General features: G+C 31.2%; 1 protein-coding gene across 3 annotated transcripts in view; it reads left to right on the top strand.

Moving 5' to 3' along the window:
• Positions 1–5421, top strand: part of Dhc64C (dynein heavy chain, cytoplasmic) — an 897235-nt gene extending 891814 nt beyond the window's left edge. For all 3 annotated transcript variants that reach the window (XM_089590008.1, XM_089590007.1, XM_089590009.1), the window contains one exon: positions 4879–5421. In XM_089590008.1, coding sequence (XP_089446134.1) covers positions 4879–5310 — 432 coding nt within the window. In that variant the 3' untranslated portion in view covers positions 5311–5421. The remainder of the gene's footprint in view (positions 1–4878) is intronic.
• The last annotated feature ends 15300 nt before the right edge of the window (positions 5422–20721 follow it).

Here is a 20721-nt window from a genome sequence, read left to right as displayed (position 1 = left end):
GCAACAATTAAAAAACATAGAATTATAAATTCAATGACTTTGAGAGTTATAACAGATAATATTAATAAATTTATTATCGTATCAATTGACGCATATGTAAATAACAGGACTTTTTATGTAAGCACTCTTTAAAACCATCTATGCTCTTTTCGATAACAAATATACACTAGAATTACAATTGAAATTCATTTTTTACTTATTTCTTAAGAGATTTTCTTGAAAAATTAGAAATGAATTTAATTTTAATTTTTAAGTATTTTCGTTATCGAAAAATGCATGGACAGTTTTAAACGAGTGCTTATATAATAAGTTCCGCCATCCATATATGCACTAATTCATACGATGATGAGTGTATCAATATTACCTATTTTAACTCTTAGAGTTATTGAATTTCTAACTTTTTTTTAAGTATTAGAGTAATTTTCCAACACTTGATTATAGTTTATGAAGCTTGTTTCTATTAGTCAATTAAATAATACAATTCTAAAAATTTAATGTAATTCGAAACAAGCGTGCTTTTCAAATATATATAGAAAACATTGGGAATTTATACAGACTGTCTAAATAAGTACGATTTTGTCCTCATAATAAGTCTTGTAATGTTTTCTTAATACGCCCGCATAAATTACCTTTGGTCAGTACGTGCATACCTATATATATACATACATATATCATTCTACATTATATAGTGAATTTTGAGAGTCATTGGACACATCCTTTGATACCTTCAGCCCCCTCTAAATAAAGTAAAATTCGATTCGTTTTTACGTTAGTTTTATTAAGTTATATTTTTGTTAAGCTTCCCTCAGCCCCCACTTGATTTTAAAGATCCCCCTTAGCCTACTGCCTCTTATCTTAGCCCCTCTTCTCTAAATAAGATCAATTTCTATTGGTTTTTACCTTATTTTTATTGGGTTACATTTTTTCAGCGTTCCCCCGCCCTCTCAGCTTCTCTCACACTTTTATATTTTAATAACTGGATAACCCAATTAGCCATGCTCACAATTTTTAAGACCTCCCTTTAGTTTTTTTCTATTTGAATATACATTCTATATTCATTTTTGCACCTTGATGATGCGATGTATAATTGACTATGCGAAAACAATGGTTTTTTTCAAATGTAATCTAATATTGTTAAAGCTTTGAACTTAAGATTTATTTGAAGTCATGAAAAATGCTAAGACTAAAGGAAATTGGTTCCTTTAAAAAATTTAAAAAAAAATCCGCCTCGAAACAGCTAGGGTTTTATAAGAATTTTTTCCGATGAAAACGGTTTTTGAAAAAATCTTCATTCCTTGAGAATTAAACCCATGACCCCTAGAACGGCGTTGTATCAGTAACAAGTACACTCATTAGTAAGCCAACACTGCTCCTGAAGTCTTAGTTATTAGAATTGCTAAATGAAAGCCCTTAACTCTCCAGTGCAACTCAATTAATTGACTATTTGTCTTTAACACCGGATAAAAGATTTTTTTGATATTTGGAGACTCATCCTGTCAATATAGTATAAGAAAAATTTTTTTATTTAGTACAATGTACAACCAAGATTCCTGAAAAAAAAACTTTGCATTTTAAGCGCGAACGCACATACTCACATACTTGGAAAATTAAGGGTGAATCAGATAAAGGTAGAATCAGCTTTTTTTTTGTGATGGGAGAGAAATCGCCTTAACGTACACAGCAGGAACTATGGTATTGTGAGACTCATAATCAGTAGTTTTTTTATCAGGCCACTAATACCGACTAAACCCTCCCCCCCTTTTATGCCGTGTGGCTTTAGTTCCACTCTGAAACCGCGTTAGCATTGCTTAGGGAAGAGCAACTAGAGAGTCACGTCTCACAACATTGGTGAGCAAGCTAGCCACCAGTTGCTAAAGGTATTCATCTTTTTGAGTCCTGAAAAGAACTCTTCGTTGCGAAGTATCTTGCAAATGATGTTTTCGGGAGTGGGTGCTGTGCCGAGCCTGTCCACAAGCTGCTAATTCTAATGGTGTCATCTGCAGCACAAAAAAAATGTGTGTTTGATGATATCATCCATCGTTGGACAGTCAACGCACCTGAATGATGCTGTCACTGCTATGCTTGAAGAAGATCTAAGTGAGGTAGGTAACCTTTTTTCATACATGGTCGCAGGCTTGACATCAGCCGGTGCATCCACCTACCCAGACCAGCCTGATCCCACTTTTTTGCCATGTCGTTGTCGTTTCCTCCTGCCTATTGCCGTCGCTTTTGTCATTACAGCACTAGAATTTCCTCCGCTGCTCCAGCTCATGCATTAACCATGTCCAGCAAAATGTATGGCTTCACCATGGCTATGACCTTAAGGAATTCCGATGGTACTTCGTCTGGACCAGGGGCTCTGTGACCTAGCGTCTCTGAGACCATCAACCTCTATTTATCATGGATAAGAAAAGTACCTGGCCTACACTTATGTCCTCCTGCCTCCTTTTAGGGTGCTTCAGGAAGATGCATGAGAGCACCCTTTTCAAAAAGAAAAGTTGTATTAGCACCGCTGGGTCCAAGCTGTGCAGATCATTTTAGCGCGATTTGATAGCCAAGGCCCCACGTGTCTCCATGCACCTCAGCGATATGTTCGTGCCAGCATCAGCTCTTGCTCACCTTGACATCCTCATCAAGGCTTTCTTTGATTTCCCACATGCGGCAACAGCCACCTCCGTGTCTTCACAACTTCGGTGTCACTTTGCAAGACAATGCAGTCGCTGCGCCTCCCCACGTAGGTTTATAATGTCGTCGGTCTACCAGTAGCATAAACGCCAACTCCGTCTGCCGGTTCCTTTAGGCATACTCGTATTACCCTAATCTTTGACACGTCTCATGATGCTGCTTACGAGTATCTCAACCTCTTGTAATCTTATTTAAATCAGTAGGAGAACGTGCACTCACCACGGCCTTTCGCAACAAATCTCTTTATTAGTGATGACTAGCCGCGTAGTCCTACAGAATCTGCCAATCAGATCTTCTTGCTGCTATTGTGACAATGCCAGTGTAAGGTTGATGATCGTACCCCGGTTGCCAGGTTGCCTGAACTTTGCTGATTTACCAGAGTTTATGATGATTAGATCTAGCCTTGCGACTATCTCTAACACCACAGCTCACCCTCTGGACTACGTTCTTGGCTTCCCTCAAGCGATGTCCTAGGAATTAAAGTCAGGACTATGTTACCACTCCCCCCGCACACCCGCACAGCTTCTTTGAGTTTGGCGAGCCGCTCTCGAAAGACACCAGTTGCTATGTTAGAAGATGAATAGCAACTAACGTAGGTTACGTTGTCGTCACAGGTTGCGTCAAGGACCATTGCCGCTGTCATAGGTGCTCCAACGTAGGCTATACGGTTTCCCCTGACAGCGCCGGGGAAAAGCCGTACAACCATGTCAGGGCCTCCTTCTTCTCCGAAGCAGCCTTTTAATGCGGCTTTGACATCTGCTCTGTCACCGTAAGATCGACGTCTATGACTCCTCACGCCGCGCCGCCAGCATTCGCCACAGCATTTTTTAATGCCTCGGTGAACATATCGCGATGCTCATGCGCAGTGTTTTTCAGCTCGACGAGAATGCTTTTTCTTCCCGTCTCCCTCATAGACCGCCCGCCTGCCTCAAGCTTGACCGCATCGACCCTCTTCATTAATCAGGGCCAGGACCTTGGCATACTTTTTGCTCTTTAATGGCTTGACCAAGATCGTCTTATGCCTAGCCCTTAGACGTCTCTCCAGGGTAACATTTGTAGGCTGTACTTTCAAGGGGGTCCTAGCCTTGCCTTTCTGATAGTAGAGGTAGGTATTAATACGTTAAAGTTTAGGCATACGTGGAATCCAATTTTATACAACAGAATACAAGTTTCAGACAAATATTATGCTGTGCTAAAATAAAACATACCTTTATAACTTGATCATTTGTAGTTTTTTTTTATTTAATAACTAAGTAAAGCTGTCTAGTCATTTAATGTAATAGAATCTGTTTTAATTGTACAGGGTTCAGAAGTTCTTTATTAAGTTTTAATTCAACACATTTAATTTTCACGTAACCTTTTAAATTTGTTAAAAGGTCAACTGTATTATGCTAAATTGTGTACATCGATTGATTCCGTTTATTTCAATAAATATTTTATGATGATAGTCATCCCAGTATAGATTATCCTAATAATAATAATATAGATCTCCTAATGTTAATGAAAGCATAGTATATAATCCAAAGCTTAAACTATATTAGTTGTTCTTATAAATACTTATTTCAAATCTTATTTTTTTATATTTTCTTATTAGATTATATAAACGTACAGTATTATTGTAGCAATTTATTTTATTTGTAACAATTTATTACCATATTGCTCAATTTCTCAATGTTTTACTTTTATTTTTATTTAGGTAATACATACGTTGTGATGTGCTTGATGATACAGTGATATACTTAAATCTTAGAGCTTAGATGTGTAGGAAGTAGAGTACAAGAGATAAGGTGTGACTCGCCTGAAGGTAGCTGATAGCTTAATTTCTTGACAAAAACAGTGTGTTTTGGTGCGCTGGGTGTAACTGTCTTAAAAATCAAACGGTTTTAAGACTCGATAGTATTTTTAAAATTTCTGTTTTTTTTTTTTTTAAATAATAATATAATGCATACTAGTATTTCATAGAATCTTTTCTAAACAAGATTGTTATTTTATAAGACATTTCATTAATTTTACTTCTATATAGTTAGTGTAAATAGTGTGACTTATGTAATACAAATCCTCAGGTATAATACAAATTTAATCTGACATGTTTTAAGCATTATTATTCAATCAAATGATTTTATGACGTCTATTGTTTTCGTTGATTTGGCTTGATAAATTTAATAAACTCTTATTCTTTTATACTTTTTTCAGAACCTTCCAGTATGGCTAGGTGGTTTATTTAATCCTGAAGCATACATCACAGCGACAAGACAATGTGTAGCACAAGCTAATAGTTGGTCCTTGGAAGAACTTCAACTTAATGTATCAATATGTAACAACGATGTTTCACCTTCAGACAGTTGCTCTTTCGCCGTGACGGGTTTAAAGTTACAAGGAGCTCAATGTAAAAACAATCAGCTATACTTGACTTCAACTATAATGACAGATTTGCATATAACGATTTTGAAATGGATGCGTATGTCACCAATGGAGTCCAAAAACAAACTTTCACTGCCAGTTTACTTAAATAGTACAAGAACAGAACTTTTGTTCACAGTCGATTTAAATATAGCTCCTAGTCAGGATCCACATAGCTTTTATGAAAGAGGAGTCGCTATATTAACATCAACGGCTTTAAATTGATTAGAAGAACAAGAATTTTCTTGTACTTTATTTACCAAAAAAATAAAATTAACAAATACGTATTCTACTTAAGAATCAAAAATGGAAAAAAAAAATTTTAATAAAGTTTTATGATAGCTCAATATCTTATTTTTTTGTTCATTTTTTTGTTTATTTTTGAAGTTTTTGTTACTGCATATTTTATTTTAAGCTGTGTTCATGAAAGTAAACAACTTGTATTTAAAAAAGGTAATTAATTAGAATTAAAACATGACAAGAAAAGTTGTAACTCTAAAAGTTGATGCATAAATTCGTTATCATATTCAAGGCTTAGCACGTTGCATTAGTAGCACGTTACATTAAAAGGACCTTGCACCAGCCCAATAGTATTGTGGTTCCCAATCAAATATTTTGAAATTTTAATGTTGTAATTTTGGCCTTTCTAAACAACAGTTAGCATAGATACAAGTCCTGAATACAAACACTTTTAGAGAAAATTATTATTTAAGTCGCTAATTTGGTAAAGGTAGGCTGATTTGGCAGCGCAGTACAATGAATGGATGAAGCTTGTTTGTGTACAGACGTATAATTAAAAAATGTGATGTCAAGTGCTTCTACAGTTATTGGCAAACAATAAGCACAACATATGATTTATGTTCAATCGATAGTAGGGTAGCTCACTTGTATTATTGTCTTATTATCTCATATGATAAATAGATAGTCTCTAGCATGCGAAAGCGCTGATCGTAATAAATTGATGAATAAGTGGTTTTGTTATTTTTTAACTATGATTATTAGCTTAAAAATACTAAGTCAAGTTAACCAAAAGAAGCCATCAAAATTATTTTTGTACAAATAGATCAGCTGATCCTACTTTTTAGCATACCAATTATTCAATGATTTTTATCAACATTATCATAAACAAAATCTATTTTGTAATTAATTGTAATTCAACAAATCATTTGCCAATAGTTAATAGTTTTAAAAAAATTGAAGCAAATCCAATAAGTGTTTATCAGCATCTTTAAAGACAATTGAAAAATAAACCATGCTTTATTTGCTGTTATTTTTCATGCAATAATATACAAGGATTTTCAGAGAAAGGTAAGGTAAAAGCTTTTATTTATAATAACATTTTTTTCCAGCTAGTCACATCATGTAACTATCACCTGAACAAGAATAGTTACATTCACGTATTTTGCTACATAACTAGCAAACTATAGAACGGACGTGTATTATGCCAGAGCAATACTTACAGTCATTTTTGCAAGGATTGGATGAATCCTCACAAAAAATTGATCAATTACAGCGATTCGACTGATGAAGAAACATGCATTGTAACACATGCATTACAATTAATAATTAAATAACGTTAAACATTATCCGTATCTGTCTATGAAAAAATATTAACAAATTATTTTGTATCGATAAACAAGCATTGAAAACATCTCGCAACTATTGTATACGTTATGTGATTGATATAGTTTCATGATTATCATCGAAATTTTACTCCCCGTAAACATATTTACATACATAATAGTATGTATGCCTGTGACTACATTTGTACGTATCTTCTTGTATTACACAGTTGTTGAGGTGGGACTTACCACGCTACCTCCACTTTCCTTGCTACCCCCTAAAAATGAAGGAAAATTCAATCCCTATCAATAAAATTTTAACCGAATAAAATAATATCAAGAGTCCGCTAAGCCACTCTAGCCCCGCACACAATTTTTAAAGCCCCCCGTGATCCCCTCACAGGTCCACCGTAAAATAAGAGTGGATTTCGTTGATTTGTTGGTTTCAAATACTTACGTATAATACTCACGTACTAAGACGTGACATGATCACACATATGTATTGAAACTCACGTAGTAAAAAGCTAATAGAAACTGTAGTATTTATCACCAGTATCCCTACGAATCCACAAAGACATAGAGTTCCCTGCAACAACTATCAATTTATATAGTAATCTGTTCATTAATTACAATTTTTGTCACAATAGTTTACAATACTTCATTGAAATTGATTTGTATTTGTTTATGACTTTTTTTAAACCCATCTGTCTCCAACCCATACCTATTCAATTATACGTGCCAAAAAAAACAACTATTTAATACGTAAAGGTTATCATTTTACACAACTATAATTTTTGTTAATAAGATTTTCAGGACAAACTCTTAGATTTTTTTTTTTTATTATTTTTTTTTTTCGACACATGCAAAGTTATCACACAAATAAACATATTTTGCTCAAATGAATTAAATTAACAGTTTAATTTGAAGAAGAATAATAAGTAGTTATGCAGAATCAAAGTTTTAACTTCAATTATTTTCAATAAAAATGGTGGAATATTGAAATATAGACATAATGTAATATACTAATATTTGATAATTTTAATATAATGTACATGATTGCTTTTAAATAATTTTTTTCTCTTTTTATTACGTGTGTCACCTAAAAATAATAAAAATTTTCCTAAATAACATATTCTACTTCCAAATTATTTCAATGTTTAATTTCCTTAAGTACCCCTTATTTAATTTTGCATCCTAAGGTAAAGTACCCAATTGTGGTCCCCTTACCCCAGTTAATGGTCCATATCTGAATTAACCATTAATAAATAATTGTTAATCAAGTTTAAAGCCTGTAAGTTAATAGTAAATCAAAACACAAGGCATTGAGCAAAGAATTAAATAAATTTCCTCCCGATTATCATAAAATTAGCATGTTTTTCAACGTATTTATTATCGTCATATGCAGTGCGTATAGCAAGTCGGTTAAGTTGTGCAGGTGTTAATGCGCTTTTCGTCAACTTTGAAATACAGGTTTAAAATTTTGTATTATGTTTTGTGCAATGTTTTTCATATGAATCAAAAGCTTATAGTTTAAGGATTTGACGTATTACCAATAAAAAATTGAAAAAATAGAATTTCATTAAAAATTTCGATGGTCCATCAAAAGGTGTCCTTATGGTGAATGTACCCCAGTTTTTGGCCCGCAATTACAACGGTCCATAAATACCGGCCCTTTTGCTCAGTCCCACTGTTCAAGCGAAGTACCCCAATTGTGAGAGTGTATTTTTTTTTTAGTTTGCTGGTTACAATGATTTAATCGTCAGTAAATCAGTTTTAAAGTGCTACTGTAAGTATAACTTAACGTCTCAATCACACAATTGACTCAGTGATGATTGTTGTACGATTACTTAATATAAACAGATTCACATAACCCTACTTATGAAGAAGTTGCTAATGCTTTTAAGTTTTCATTAAATTCAAGCCTTTATTGATGATAAAAGTTCAAAAGATGCATGCACACTTTCAATTTTCCTTACTGTTTTTCACAGAGGTACTTATATTGTCAGACAGAAATGGATTCAAAAGATGTTATCAAAGGCTTTAGAGAAAAAATAAAAGTTATTGCAGAAAAAATAAAAAAAGAAGAAATTATTGAAACTAAAAGAGGTTTGATCGAAGAGAAAAAGAATATTGAAGATAATAAATTTAGATTTGAAATGAAACTTAAAGATATTCAAAAACAGATTAATGATTTGCAGTACGATATAAAATCTGATAGTTAATTTTCAAATGTATCACGAGAACTTCTTGTAACTGTATACCTAAGTGTTAATTTTTTTAAATTAAATCTAGGTATATTTTGTAACATTACAATTTTACTGTGATATCATAACTTTAATGAATATTTAAAATAAAAGGCTATAACAGTAAATATAAATTACTGAATCTTCATAAAAAGCTCATAATATACTTGCTCTGCGTAAATAATGTGAAAACACACAGCGGTCCAATAATTGGGGTACGCAAGGTCTTTGCCATGGAATATGCATGGTCCAACAACTGGGGTACTTCGCCGTCTAGTCTCAAAAATATGGTCTTAAAAGTCATATTTTTAAAAGCTAATTATTAAATAAATGAGCAAAAATTTTAAGTAAATTTTGTAAAGTTTCATTCAAAAAGGCATTTAAAATGAATTAAACAAATAACTTTTGCATACTATCGGTGTTTTGTGTGTGTAATATTTATTATATTGCTGACCTCAACATTTAGGGGACCACAATTGGGTACTTTACCTTAATAAGAATACTTATGATTATTCATAAAAAAAAATATTTCACTATTACATATATATATATTTTTTTTTTTTATCAAAACGTAATAAATGATAATGTTTTAAGAAAATGAATCAAAAATAACTCTATAGTGTAAATTATTTATCATTGGTAAGATATGTTCAAGTGATATTGTAAAGGTTAGATTTTTTAATTAATTACAGAACTTTATCCTCAAAAGAAATGTAGTTATCTTACGATTTTTTATTAAGTTTATGTGTGTGCAACATTATTTGCCTGTACATTGGCATAATTACTTTATTTTAATAAACAAGTGGACATCATTAGCTCTAGACATTCACGTGTTGCGCTGATTTTTAAATAGTATTTGTAAAAGTCTCCTACCCTATAAGCTACATTTAAAAATTGGAGCAATAGTAACGGTAAAAAGAAAATTAATACATGTGCCAGTTTGTGTAATTGTACATGATTAAAAATCTCACAATCAATTCAGTATAATATGAAAGCAAGAACAAGAACTTGATGAAAACTGAAAAATAAAGTTTTTACCCCAAGTAGAGCTTTAAATGAAGTTTATTTATCATTTTTACCTCTTATACCGTTTGTTACCATTTGTTATGACAGTAAATATCACGGACAGTGCTTCAAAAATATTGGCTTGTCTTTAAAAAAAAACCTTTGTTTGTCCCCTGAAAATTCCATGTAGTGCTTAAAATTAAATCATAAATAAAAATTATTCATTAATGGTGAACATTCAACACTAAAACTGTTAAACGAATTTACAAATAAAAAAATCAATGAATATATTTGTTCTTTTGTTCTATTAAAAGTTGTGTACAGAAAAGTCTAATTTCTTAGCGGTTGTGTAGGGTTACTGCTAACAACCATAACGTTTAGTATAATTTTATCGAAATTTAAAAGTTCTAAAATTACAAGTTATTATAATACACCATATTACATATGTTGATGTATACACCTTTAATATACATACAAATTTAGTATACGCAAATGAAAATAAAAATTAAAAAAAATCAACGCTATTAATACATTGATTTATATTACATTACAGGACTACGATTTCCAAATTCAGAATATTTTTGAAGACGCATTTAACATTATTGTGCCATTCCAATTGAATACGTGGTTATTAGTGTTGGAAGATATTTGTGGTGAAAATTTATGGGAAAAATTCAAACAATTTTCAATTGAAGATTTAAAAAAAAATGAAAAAAATTATGCTTCATTACAGTTAAATTTAATTTTTAATTTTAGAAAAAAAATCATGCAATGTTCATAGACTACCAAAACAAAAATAATCAATAACACAGGACCACAAAAAAAAATAAGTGGAAGGGTCCCTTTCAGCAACAATGCATTTCTTATGTATTTTGAGGCGCTGACTTCATTCCTATTGTCCAAATTGCTCTATCACATCACAATTTTTTACACTTGTTAACATGGGGACTACTTTAATTACTGAAATTAAAGCATTGCCACTTATGGACACGTTTTTCGTTAATAAAAAAGAATTGTGATGTGATAGAGCAATTTAGACAATGTGAATGAAGTCAGTGCCTCAAAATACATAAGAAATGCATTGTTGCTGAAAGAGACCCTTCCACTTATTTTTTTTTTTTTGTGGTCCTGTGTAATTTTCAAGTACAGTAAAAAAACTAGGCAATTATAAATTTACAAACACATTTTAGAGATCGTTTTGTTAAGCTCAATAGTAATGAAATAATTAAAAGCGAAATATAATAGTATTTCATCGGTGGTCCAGGAGATTTTGGAGAAACACTTTTGCAGAAAACAATTCATTATTATTATTATTTATTTTTTTTTTAAGTTAGTTTTGTAACTTGGTCTGGATTAACTTTAATTTCACAACTCAAAGGAATGACGATTCATGAAAAGTTTCGAATGCCATTTGATTGAACTAACAAAAAAAGTTTTATTTTAAGTGTTACATTGATAAAAAAAATATTACGTGAAGTTAATGCAATTATTTAGGATGAAGCTTCAATGATCTCATAAAAAGCTTCCAAAATGGATGACAAAACATTGAAAGACTTAAACAATAATGGATCGCCCTTTAGGGTAAATTGTTTATTTTAGGAGTCGAGTCTGGACGAAAATTTTCAGGGGCCAAGCATAGGTGTAATATCTCTGTAAGTTTACAAAACTGATAACATATGTAACAAAATTTATGAAGGTCAAGATGATATGAATGATGATCATAACAAAGTAATTCCAGGAACTAACAAAGAATTATTTTACATCTTCAACAACAAAATTCTTAAATGAAGCACAGTCTAACACTTCACTCGATAGTTTGAACAGAATTATTTATTTGCACGTGTGTGTGGGTGTAATTGCACCCACGTTCACACGCGCGCATGCTCATTTTCTCCATGCAAGTTCCGCCTTCTGTTAAAATGTATACTAGGTGCCTCTATTATAGACCGGGGAGCGCAAGTAAGTAAGAGGGGTTAATAAAGGACTTTATTTTTCTAGGACATTTTTTACTGGGTAAATTAAACAGAAAAATATCAATACTTCTATCTTACTTTGAAAAGGGTAAAAAGAATAATAAAAAACTTTGCGGCAGATGAGTGGGAGTGAATGGGGTTAGTGACTGAATATAGTCTTAGAACTATAAAAATTAAGATATATGATTCTATATAACATAGTTGTTTATGTAAGGCATTCCACACTAGCCTCCTTTGACCCTTACCGCCTTCCTTTTATAAAATAAGATGAAATTCCGTCTTTTTCTTCGTTATTTTGACACATTATTGTTTATTTGCATATAAGTGGACATAACTTGCCTGTATAATATGTAATAATAAAATTGTGGAAGTATGCAAATGTCCTATCAGTAAAGATTAGATAAAAGTATATTATATATATTTATAAAATAAACATCTTATTTTATATAAAATGACCGCATAATTTCCTTTATAAATTTATTTATTTATTTATTTTACACAGTAGATTAAGGTTTCCAGATAAACGTATACTTTAATATATCTTTGATACATTTGTGTACTATATATATATACATAAAATAGAAATTTTATGCTACAAGTAATTTGCTATTTTCGGCAAAAGGCTTCTACTTAGTTGCCCTTTTAGGCAGAGACACTATTTAGGATTTTCAACACTCATTAAATGTACAAGAAGAAATATGCAGTAAGTGTGCACCATAAGCAACATAAGAAAAATAACAAAAAATTCGGCCCTTTTTTTCTCTTATTTTAACTTATTTTCTTTTTTGTTAAGATATCCCACTTCATGGAACTTATATAAACTTTAATTGTTACTTTTAAATACTTATTTTTATCTGTTTTTGTCAGACGGCTTAGGAGACACATAGATAATCCTTATACAAATAAGCAATTAACAGTAATTGCATTTACATTACTAAAAGTAAGATAATAAATCAATTTATATCAATTTTTAAAATTTATATGTAACTATAAGGTTCTTGGTGTGCTAAGCTTCTCCTTTCAATAATATAGATAAACCATAAATTAATTTTTTTAACGTCTTTATATGACATGATACTAATCCATGCATAAATTTCAATTACAGTTAGTTATTCACTTAACGAGAGACTTATAATAATTTTTCAATTTTTCTGTATTTTGTTGTCTATTAATATTGTTATTGAAATAATGTATATTTAACATTTCGGAAAAAAGCGCTCTTTGTAATTTTGTTCTGTGTCTAAAATTTTTATTTTATCAAAATTGAGGTTGTGTGTAAATTCAATGCTATGTTGTGATAGTACCGATGTATCCATTTTTTTCTCTATGTTTCTGTTATGTTCTGCCATTCTTAATTTTACCGCTCTGGATGTTATATCGTTATAATAGCAGTTGCATTTCGCACATGGTATGTGGTAAACGACACTTTTTTTCGAGTAACTCAGTTACATCTTTTCCAAGTAAAAAGATCGAATTCAATTTATTGTTTAAACTGTATAACAAGACCAATGTGAAGCTTCTTACAAAAATATTTAATAGTACTGTGCAAGTGGAGAATATACGGTAATCATAAGATTAGTTTATAATTATTATTGTTTCTATTGCAATTGTCAATCATGTTAATGTTTTTTAAGGTATTTATCCTTTTGTTATTGAATGTCTCTACTATGAATTGTAATTCTGGACAATAGCTATTAAAAATGTTTTTAGTATAGTTAATATATTTAGTAGGCACATATATGAGAATATCATCCACATACTGCACATACAGTGGAGCATCAAAACATAACTTCTCTAAGCATGAAATTTCAAGCAAACGCATTACAAGATCACACAGCACTAGACTACAGAGACTGCCCATTGGAGAGCCAAAAACTTGTTCATAAAATTTGTTGTTAAAATGGAAAAAATACTAAAATACTTAAAGAAGTATGTTTAGTCTGAATCGTGTCTGCAATTTCCATCGAGTAAAAGTTTTCCCAAAGGGAGAAAATTCATACGATGCTTATTATTAAATATGGGAGAATGTCAAATGGCAATGTATTGTTAAAAATTATTTTATTATATTAACGAACGAGGAAAATCGAAAAATGCTTCTCACTCTATTATGGAAGAAATATCAGGATCTGGAAAAGTTATAAAAATAAGAGAGACATGTAAAAAATTCATTATTATTGCACGTTTTCCTAGTCAGAACTTTTTCATATCACGCATATACATCTTCTATGTCAACATGTTTTTTAGCATCCGAAAAGCGGGGGGGGGTGAAGTCCCACTAGTGTACAAATTTGTGTATATGAATATATATATAAGTATTTGTGTGTATGTGTACTTTACTTATTTTTTTCTTGTATTTTATATAAAACAAGCGTAAAATGACAAATAATTTTTAGGGTTTGCATGCGACGGGGGAAGGGTGAAGTCCCACTAGTGTGCAAATTTGTGTGTGTATATATATATATATATATATATACATATATATAAGTATGTGTGTATGTGTACTTCACTTATTCTTTTCTTGTATTTTATATAAAACAAAGTCCATCAGAAACATATAATAGTAAACATTATAACATTTTAACTTTATATTACCTTATACAAAAACAGTTCATATATAACATGGTATATAATCTTTACTATAAGCAAAGTAAGACAATGCATTAAAAAAATTATTATATTTATTGAATAGTAAGAATATATTATCGCTCACGATGCTGGACCTTAGACTTTAAACTTATCATTTTTTTCTGTACATGCTACGAACACTTTTAGACTGTATGTTCTGATAATACAATTATTTTTGAAGCCAAAAAAAGTTTTTCATGCTAAATAAAATAAATTTTGAGACATAGTAGCTAAAATGCAGTACTAAAAAGGTCCCTATTTAAGTAAAAATGGAGCTCTTTCTTCTCCAACAATGAAAACCAGTATTCGAAGGCGAGTACACATTAAAAACTTTAGAATATTTTTTTATCGTTAGCTACTAATATTGCAACCAAATTTCCACATATAAATTTGAGAAGGATGCATACACTTTGGGTCCTAAATCTGTAAAAAAAGTAGTATTTCACTTATCGGACTGTGAACACAACATTAAGTGGGTTGATGGGACTATATAACGTTGGGTTGTTAAACAATAGCATATAAGTCATCCATTGGTAGTGCTGCAGTCAATTCGTTTTCGAAACTTACACGCCACTGAGGGTTTAAATGTTTAAAATGTGAGTGGATAAAAGTTTTTGTCGTTTCCATCTACGTTCATACCGCAATTTGCATGATTTCCAAAGGACGCAGAGTAGGCGATTCGTTAAAGCCCATGCAAATACAAAACAATATATATGCTGAAAATATTATTGTGTCTACGATCCGCTCGAGTTTTGCAAAGATTAAAATATCTGTTTGATCCGTTTTTTTCTCGTTCACATCAATAAAAACAGTATTAAAATGTGCAATATTAATATTTGGCTAACGAGAAAAGTGATTTCCTCTTTTGTCTTTTAGTAGGTTAAGTACGATATCGATTTTTTGTAGTTATAAGAACGATATTTATCTTTTTGTAAAAAAAGAGTGATACTGATCTTTGTATGAAGAAAAGTGCAATATCTATTTTTACCTGAGAAGTATAACAATATCTTAGCTAGAGGTAAAACGCAATATCTTTTTTTTTTCTGAAAAGAAAAGGAATGCGCCATATCGGTCTTTGCCTTAAAAGAATCAAGACATATTTTACTTAATACGTTCTCACTTTAAAATTTAATTTCAACTTTTGTATTCGTTTCCGTCAGCTTCCATAATTCAAACTTTTACCTAAGACTACAGCATAAAAGAAGACTTAAGCTAAAAATTGTATTAAAAATAGCAACACAGACGTCAGGATTTAATTATAGTTATGATGTTTCTTGCCTTCTATTTTAGTATAATTTAATGTTTTTTGGTTGATCTTTAGGGCAAACTTCTTAATAAAAAAAACAACACGTTTTTTACAGCAATGTTTCGTTGACTCGAGCATCTATTTCTTTTAGCTTTATTAACAAGTTTAATAATAAAGCTTAAAAACGTCAACGAAACGTCGCTGTAAAAAAATGTGTTGTATTTTTATTTAGAAGTTCGACCCTAGAGATCAACCAAAAGTTATTAAATTATATAATTTCATAATGCTTATATAAGTACGGTACTGAAAAAAGAATTGAAAACTATAAAAATGAGTAACAAAATAAACAGTTTAATTAATATCAAGATTTTACGAAAAATCTTGCCACGTTATTAATTGGATATTTTCACTTGTAATCCTAATCATAGATGTAAAAATGTATCATTTACTGCAAGCGACAAGTTCCTGCCATAAATGGTAAACATTGTCTCAATAGAGGGCTTATGATATGCAGGATCAATGTTCGGGTTGGTGGAAACTAGATCCAGGCTTACTGAACCTGTAAGCTTGCGTTCATAGAAAATTATGACATCAAATGAGAAAACTAAACATTCAATTAAAATAACTTTCTCTATCAATAAAAAAATTACACATATTAAAAAGAATTTAAAAAATGTTGTAACTTAAGAGGTAAAATTATGAACCTAATTAAGTGCTTTTTGACTCGAATTTGTTGTTTAAGAAAATAAACTTATCACTTGCTTATGAAATGTATTTTTTTCTACGAAAGACCATAGAGTTTTCCCATCAGACATTGCTACTTTTGATAATTTACTGTTATCTCTATTATTGATAGTATATAAATCATAGAGCTATGTTTATTATAAAAAAAGGCCATAATGCTCTTATTTAAAGCATGTTTCTAACTTATTTTCTAGCATAATGTCTGGCAAAATGACAGTCTTAATGCCTGGCTGAAAGTATGGCTCAATATTTGGCCCAAAGTGTGGCTTAATGTCTTGCTTAAAATCTAGTAAAAAGTATGACTCAATCTCAGTGAATGGCTGACTTAATGCCTTGCTAAATATTTGTCGTAATGTATAGATAAAAGCTTGGCGCAGTATCTGGATAAAAATTGTCTCAATACTTGGCTCAATGTCTTGCTAAATGTTTGGCCTAATAACTGGCTAAAAGTATGGCTCAATGTTTGTCTCTTAATCTATCTTAATATCTGGCCAAATGCTTGATTGATTATCTGGCTAAATATCTAGCCTAAAGTTTAGCTAAATGTCTGACCAAACACCTGCCTAAAAGTATGGCTCAATTTTTGGATTAATGTCAGGCCGAACGTTTAGCCTAATATCTGGCTTAAGGTCTCACTAAAAGTATGGCTAAATGTCTGGCCTCATGTGTGGCTTAAAGTCTCGTGAAAAGTATGGCTCAATGTCTATCTGAATGTCTCGCTTAATATCTGGCTAAAAGTCTAGCTCAATATCTGGCCTAATGCCTAGCTAAAGATCTATTTTAATGTCTAGCTCAATGTCTGTCTAAAAGCCTGTCTCAGTATCTTGCTGAATGTTTGGCTTGATGTCTCACAAATAGGAAATTTTCCTTTCAACTATAAGGTGAAATAAAGCTAATATCAAGTGTTACATAATCGTAATAATTTCATATTTCTAGTTTTTAGAAATTTATACATATTATAGGATACATATTAGCTACACTGCCATATATTAAGTACTAGTAACTCATTTCTACAATAACTTATCGTGAACACGAGTTAGAAAATAAAAAAAAAAGATGGAATTAGAAGAAGAGAATTGAACTATTTTCATTTTGTACTAGCTAAACTCATTAGTTCGGTGAGCTAGTGGTCTTAGCCGTAAACGAACACTACCAATACTTGTATATTAACAATCTTTTAGAACTCCCATAGGAGTTTATTGTTCACCTTGATTCGCGAAAATCATACTGGAATCCTTGGAGATTTCAGTACTAAATCGTTGCCATGATTCTGTCTTGCTATATTTAAGATACGTAGATAATTGCTTATTAGTAATAAAAACTGATCAAATAAACTATTTTCCAAACCTTTTCAATAATTTTAATACTTCTATACAGCTTACTGTCGAATACGAAGTCAATAATTCAATCCCTTTTGCTAGATATTTATATTACTCGTATAATGAATTTCATGAATACAATAGATTTATACGAAAAACCTTCAGCTTCCGGTAGAATACTTGACTTTTTTTCACACAGCCAACAATGTCAAAAAATCGCCATTATATTTTATATGATTGACAAAGCCTTTAAACTCTCGGACTCCTTGTTTAGATCTAAGAATATTATATCAGCTCGTAAGACTCTTATTGATAATGCGTATCCTCCATCTTTTATAAACAGACACACAAATTCTAGAATCAGTTTTCATAATAGACAGAAAAAAGTTTACAGAAATCTCGTAGTCAAAATCTTTAGAAATGTTTTACAAGAGTAGGTTCTCGGTTCTCGAATCGGTCTAGTTCAAACAGAAATGTGTTCCTTGCCGTTCCTTATTTCCGATCTATGGAGACAACTTTCAGTAAGACCCTGTCCAAATACAACATACGGGTGGTCTATACGGGTTCAAGTAATTTAACTCATATTACCAAATTGGGAAAAGACTTAATAAATAAATTAGACATGAGTGGCATTGTCTATAAGATAGCATGTGGGTGCGGAATGTGTTATATTGGCCAAAGTAAAAGACACTTTCGTGTGCGGTTGTGAATACACGAACGTTACTTTAAAAACAGGGACGAAGGGTCGGCCCTGTACTGTCACTCTGTAAATTGTCCGCAGGGCTTCGAATTCGAGAGAGCAGTGATTCTTGATCGAGAGCCTAATAAGTACTAACGCGAATTTTCTGAAATGATTTTCATAACATTAGTTAATAACAATATAAAAAGACAGTTAGATACAATAAAACTTCACAAGTATTACAAAATTTTTATTTTAAATTAAAAATAATATAAAAGTTAAACTATAGTTTTCAATAGTTAATTCTTATAATTAAAACATGTAAAATTCTCATATTTATTATAAGTGGTTCATATACAATTCCGCATAGCTTTTCTATATCCTCGTTATAGTGCCTATTTCAATGCTCATTATTCTCTATGACGTATATTTAGTATGTGTCCCGATCTTAACTGGATTTTACTTTCTATATATCAGCGCTGCCTTAATATGACTTTTTAGAAGAAAAAATTTTTATGTTTATGATAGTATTGAATTTTTAAGAACATGACTTAAATTGGAACTAAGTAGAGTTTGTCAATATGTGGACTAAATTGTAGGTGCCGTAGGTGTCAATGATGCGTGTTATCTTAGCACCTACATGGTATAATTTTATTGTATTTATAAATATTTATAAATAGAAATTGAATGTTTTACTTTTATCAAATTTTCACTAAGTTTTATTTTGTTATAATTGTAGATTCTTAATCCTGAAGAGGCTGTCAGCAAGACAGCCAAATATTAATTAATGTAAATAAATTATTTATAAATAGTCATACTCCAAACTACCAAGTTATATTCTTTATATTATTTGATAACAAAGGAGCTAGTGAATGGAGTCTATAAATGTGTATAACTATTAATACTTGCTTTTTATGTGCTTACTTATGCATCTGCAAGACATGATACGGTATACCTATAGGGAGGAGTTACAAGGAAAGTAATATGTAAGGAATGTAAAAATGAGATATGCCTAGGTAACAGACTCGACAAATACATGGTATTATGCATAAATATATACACACATGCATGCATAATATGTCTTATATTTATAAGGAAGTTGAATTCTATTAATAAATAAACACAGTAGGATTCTCTGTAAATAAGGTTAATTTTATTTATTGTTTTATTTCACTATTCTCTTTCTATACTATATTTACAAATGATAGATGTTATACGCGATCTTGCCTGTAAATAAAGAAACAACAATTAATATTTATTCTTTATCCACTTTTCAACTGCCTTGTATTCTGTTCTGTCTCTGAGTCTACACTGCTGAGCTACATACGCCTTGATACAAGCGGCTACGTAGTGTCTCTTCGTGTCAGCCTCTCGTATACATTTTCTGTGCTTTTATTCGGCCACGTACTAACTCTATGTTTATCGTTCTCTTATCTCTTTACGACTGTATTCTTTGAGGGTGCATAAGGCGCGCTAAATTCAAATTAAAGAAACTAAATTTTCTTTACATATTTATGATTATTTCACTATACATTTGCCAAGTCCATTATCTAGGCATATCTTATTTTCATGTTACTTATATATTACTTATGTAACTCCTCCCTACATAATGTAGCAATCTTATAGACCTACAGCTAAGATCACTAGCTTGCCATACTTATGAGCTCATCTAGTAGTTGAAAACCAAACAAGTTTAGTCCTTTCCTTTTAATTCTTTCTTTTTTACTTATTTTAGAATATTTGTGCACCATAAAGTTTTATATACAAACGTGCATAATGTACTATACGTGAAAATGTAGGTAATACATACCCAATGAGATCAATAAATTTTTAACATGTGAAAGCTAAAATATCAAAGGAGTACTAAAATTATTTCACTATGTAATGCTTCATACAACGATTGACCTGCTTAAGAGCTGTCGTAGTAACCTGGAAAAAAAAGATTGTTTGTTAACAGCAAGATTTCGGTGTATTTATCGATTGATGTACAACCCGCCTATTTGAAAAAGTCCAAGATGTCATATAGGAGCAGTGAGATGAAAATAAAGCTTAGAGTGTCCCCTTGCAGCACAGCCTCCGTAACTTCGATCTTATCTGACTGAGATCTTCGTCTGGATAAAGCTCTAGTTACTTTGGTTTGCAGTACAAGAATAGTGTACAAAAGCTAGGATAAAGATGAGAATGTTAGTCATAACGTTCAATAAGGCAATACATCTGTAATTCGCTGTGTCTATCTCCTC

This window comes from Copidosoma floridanum, unplaced genomic scaffold, assembly GCF_036245765.1.
Source record: "Copidosoma floridanum isolate Cflo_tuat_1 unplaced genomic scaffold, Cflo_Japanese_pri ptg000011l, whole genome shotgun sequence".
Classification (NCBI taxonomy): domain Eukaryota; kingdom Metazoa; phylum Arthropoda; class Insecta; order Hymenoptera; family Encyrtidae; genus Copidosoma; species Copidosoma floridanum.
This window is presented reverse-complemented; position numbering and strand designations above follow the sequence as displayed.